Source organism: Anser anser (genome assembly GCF_964211835.1).
Source record: "Anser anser genome assembly, chromosome: 14".
Lineage (NCBI taxonomy): Eukaryota > Metazoa > Chordata > Aves > Anseriformes > Anatidae > Anser > Anser anser.
In genome coordinates, this window is record NC_139735.1 from 6,152,599 (window position 1) to 6,157,172 (window position 4,574).

The 4,574-nt window shown below is 53.9% G+C and overlaps 1 protein-coding gene across 1 annotated transcript; it reads right to left on the reverse strand.

Annotated features, from left to right (window-relative positions):
* Positions 1-887: 887 nt before the first annotated feature.
* RPS14 (ribosomal protein S14) lies at positions 888-4,038 on the reverse strand. Its single transcript, XM_083798860.1, has 5 exons — positions 3,786-4,038; positions 2,517-2,667; positions 2,041-2,202; positions 1,759-1,835; positions 888-998 (listed from the first exon to the last, which is right to left on the reverse strand). Exons 2-5 carry the CDS (start codon positions 2,663-2,665, stop codon positions 931-933), a joined length of 456 nt encoding a protein of 151 aa, XP_083654986.1. The 5' UTR covers positions 2,666-2,667; positions 3,786-4,038; the 3' UTR covers positions 888-930.
* Between the last annotated feature and the right edge of the window lie 536 nt (positions 4,039-4,574).

The following is a 4,574-nucleotide window of genomic DNA, read 5'->3' on the forward strand; positions in this document are numbered from 1 at the left end:
ACATCATCATTTATACGATGATTTATATTTGCCATGTAACAGTGCTAAAAATTCTAAGTTTTCATCAATCCTCATTAAGACACAGCTACCATCACTTAACCCTGACTGCAAGTATTCCTGGACAACCGTTTTAGAAGTACTTGCTCATTGCCAAGACAGACTGCTACTGAAGAGCATGGAATTGCAACTGAGAAGCAGGACAGACTCTACCTGCCTCTAAAATAAGCTGCCTGCTACACAGTGCCTCGCCCTGGAGATCAGAAGACTGACCCACGTCACCGCAGGCACTGCACAGCATTAGGGCTGCAGTCACCATTTCACAGAAGGAATTTTGATAATTTCATCTCTTGAAAGGCAGAAGCCACAACTATTTTAACTGTCGGCTTGACACCATGAACATAAAGAAACTCAGCCATCTTAAACTACACTTCTCAAATACCCTATGCCCACACATCTTCCCTTGGTCTAAAATCTTACTATAGCCAAGGAGGTGACAAAAACAAGTAATTTAAAAGCTTGGAGAGCTGCGAAGAGAACATTTTAAAAGGTGGAAGTGGGCATTTATTCCATGTGATGGCAGCACATTTAGCGTAAGGTAAACATCAGCGCAGGAAGCAGGGCACAACCAGGAAGCGAGGAGTCATTTTTCTGAAATACATCTGGAAGCATAAATGTATCAACAGAGCAGCTGAGGGAGCTGTAATTTCAGTGCTTTTAGAAGCTTTCCTGGTGTATGTTCGAGCACACACAGCTCCTCTGTTGTGGCGGTGCTACCTGCAGCACAAACAGGAAGTCCAACTGCAGAGGATAAGCCGTTTGTGGCTGTAATCAAACTGAAGCTGCTCAAATTCTGAGCGTACCTCAGCAAGCGAATACACAGACAAGAAAAGGTTTGTAAGAGAGCTTTAATAATGAAAGGTGCAGCATTGTTTACAGACGACGTCCACGGCGACCACCCTTTCTGCGAGTACTGTCAGAGGGGATGGGAGTGACATCCTCTGTGGGAGGAAAGAAAGAATAATAAAAAAAAAAAAAGTTAGCTTCCAGAGGAACCCCAAGAAACCAACTGGGCAAAGCCACCCTACGCAGTCAGCCCCAACATCCTGCACCTTGGCAAGCAGCTGCTGCAGAAGCCACGCACTGGCAGAACAGTCCATGGGAGGTAAAGTATCTATGAAATCACCAAATGCTGGGTACCCAAGGATTTTAATGCCAAAGATGCAGAAATCCCCATCTTCCTGCCCACCTAAACCAAGTAGCCACAGCACTTTTAAAGAAACAGACTGCACGCAGTGTGACTTTAGGGCAGCCAGCACTACCACGTCTTGCAACTCCCCTACAAAGTTCAGGATTCTCCCTCAAACAGTTTGAGGAACTCAGTTTCAGAATGAGTAAGTAATAACCAAGACCAGCACAACACTTCCAGGTAGCTGAACAGCTCTAGCACAAGCAACGTTACATCAGAGGCCCATCATGGAGCCAAACACTTGGAATCCGGAGCCAACTCACGCCACCTCCTGGTGAGTCTTCAATTAAAGATGCATCATTTTAATCAAACCCTACCTACAGTGGCGTGTGACAGAAGCTAAGCAGGACATTCCCAAATCAACCTGTTACACCAAGCACAAGAATCCTGTGGCATATAAGCCCAGAGCTCCTTCTGCTTAATAATTCCTCAAAACTTTACTTTAGCAGCAAGGCTCCGCACGGATACACAGTGCCACATGCCACCTACGCAGCACTTCCTCCATCACTCACCGATACGGCCGATCTTCATTCCGGATCGGGCCAGAGCTCTCAGGGCTGACTGAGCACCAGGACCGGGAGTCTTAGTCCTGGAAGAGAGAATCACAGCCATCAATCTCTTAAACGACTCACAAGTTGAACACAATTCACAAACAACTCATTTTAAAAATCAGCTCCCCACTTCAGAACGTCCCAGTACTGGAACTCACCTTCCTCCTGTCTCAGATCCAAACCAAACTGGTTCCAAGACCAGGCACACCCTCTGAATACCAGTGCCCGACCCCTCCAATGTACCTATTTCCACCAGTTGCCCGCAGCTTAATGTGCAGGGCAGTGATGCCCAGCTCCTTGCACCTCTGGGCGACATCCTGAGCTGCCAGCATAGCTGCGTAGGGAGAAGACTCGTCTCTGTCAGCCTTCACCTTCATGCCACCAGTCACACGGCAGATGGTTTCCCTACAAAAAGAAAAGAACACGTTCAGAAAAAAAGCAACTTACCTCTCCTTCCTACAAACCAGCTTCAGCGCGGTGATGGAACCAGCCATTCTGACACACTGCTGGATCAGTAAGCCACTGTGCAGTACCTCAAGCACAACATTCACCACAGAGGTGCACATCGAGACATCTACGATCACAAACGCATAGCATCTTATCTTACGGCTCAGCAGAAGTTCAAGGACTGCACTGGACCTTCTTGCCAAATACAATCTCTGTTTTCAAAAGTGAAAAAGCCAGGTACTGCAGCAAGGCGACCAGTGTGCAATACTCACTTGCCAGAGAGATCAGTAACATGGACAAAAGTGTCGTTGAAGGAAGCAAAGATATGGCAGACGCCAAACACGTTTTCTCCTTCAGCGACCTGAGGTCCCAAGCTGATGACCTGTTCTTCCTTCTTCTCCTTGCCCTTTCGGGGTGCCATTTCTGAACAACAACAAAAAACCACATTAGTACGTGAAATACGTGTGATGGTGGATTTCTCAGCATTCTCTTAAAGGATTTTATGAGCCACTCTGCAATCACAACCTCCTACCAAGCAAGACAACTGAGTTCCTGATGGCAAAATGCATCTGGCAATTTTGGGATATAACTGGACTTCTTAAAAATAAAAAAACGCAAGTATTTGCAGCTTTGCTGTATGCTGGCAAGCAGGCCAGCACCCACAACTGTTTAGCAGGGTCTCAAGCTGCTGGTGCTTCTGCCTTTAAAGCCTCCACCTCATGCAGATGGTGGCAAATGTAGCACTCAGGAATGTTTGGTTCCGTGCCTGGTGATCCCACACATCTGCTCCTGGAGCACAGAGAGATGGTTCCCTGCTGTCCTCTCTCACCAAACACCAGCTACGGTAAGTACTTTGCAGGAGAAAAAAATATGACGACTTCATTAAGAAAATGAAGTCAAGGTATGACCTACTTTTATCCACAAGCCTTAGCCTGATGGCCTCCTCTCTACCGAGGAACAGCATGTAATCCCGAGTGTTTAGCAAGCTCTACAGGGGCACTCCAACAAACCTTTCTGGCACGCCCAGTGAAAGGCTGCATCGATGTTACCATCCCAAAGCAACTCTGCTGTTTACAGGTGCATAAAGCTCAGCAGCACTCACTTCCCAAACCACAGAGCATGCTAAGCCACGGGCACCTCATGCCAGTATCAGCTCCGAAGAGCCTGCTGCTCTTCGGCATCGGCCTGCACGCACGCTGGACGAGCCCCTGGCCACCCCGCACCCAGGAGGCCGCACGGAGCCGCTGCCGGGGGCCGGTGCCAGGCCCAGGGCAAGCCCCAGACCCCAGACCCCAGACCCCCAGTCCTCCTCCTCCTCCTCCTCCTCCACCCCCGGCCGGCCGCGCCGTGCCCATCCCGGTACGCCGGCCCTCCGCCGGCCGCCCACCTACGCCAGCCCCCGGCTCGGCCGCGGCCTAGCGCCGCGCTCCGCCGGGAGCGCCCCCCCCAGGCAGCCCCGGGGCCGGGCAGGCGGGCGGCGAGCGGGGCCGGCGCGGGGAGCCGCGGATGGCGGCGGATGGCGGCGGCTCCCCCTCACTCACCCGCCCGTCTGCTCCGGCGGCCGCCGCTGGAAAGGAAGTGGCAGGGCGCAGGGGGCGGAGGTGGCCGCGCTCACCCGGAAGGGATGGCGGCGGGAGGCCGGCTTCCGCCCGCACGCGGTGGCGGGTTCACGGATCGCAGGGGCGGGGGGTGCTCGGGTCTGCACGGCGCGGCGCCCCGCCGCCCCGGGGACAGCCGTGAACAGCGCTAGGGAGAGCAGCCGGGCCGGCCTCCCTAAAATGGCGGCGCCCTCCTCAACCGGGGCTGCCCTCCTCAAGATGGCGGCGTCCGCCTCAACCGGGCCTGCCCTCCTCAAGATGGCGGCGTCGGCTACAACGGGAGCTGCCCTCCTCAAGATGGCGGCGCTCGCGGCTCCGCACTCCCCTCCCCAACATGGCGGCGCCCGCTTCAACCGGGACCGCCCTCCTCAAGATGGCGGCGCCCCCACCCCCCCCCCTCCCCTCCCCGGGGCCGCCCCCTTCAAGATGGCGGCGGTCGCCTGGCAGCAGTCCCCTCCCCAAGATGGCGGCGCCACCTTTCAGAAGAGTGCTGTCCGTCAGAGAAGGGGGTCTGCGAGCCTTTCTCTTTCCCCTTGGACGGCGTTTTGCCGTAATTAAAGGGCTCTTCCTAAGCACTGCAGAATGGTGCCACACGGCCCAGCTTCCCGCTGTGGTGGGATGGGTCAGTGTGTGCCAGGTGTGAGGGCTACAATAGCTGTCTCAAGCGGCCACCAGCCCTGCTTCAGCCTCTCCGGCCGGTTGTTCCAGGGGGCCGTCAGGTCTCTGTTTTAA

Bases quoted from the DNA above. Each gene is read 5' to 3' on its own strand.
- RPS14 (XM_083798860.1), bottom strand. From the start codon at position 2,665: ATGGCACCCCGAAAGGGCAAGGAGAAGAAGGAAGAACAGGTCATCAGC. The intron at 2,203-2,516 runs GTGAGTATTGCA...TTCTTTTTGTAG, and splicing joins GTTACTGATCTCTCTGGCAA to GGAAACCATCTGCCGTGTGA. The intron at 999-1,758 runs GTGAGTGATGGA...TTCCTCCCACAG, and splicing joins AATGAAGATCGGCCGTATCG to AGGATGTCACTCCCATCCCC.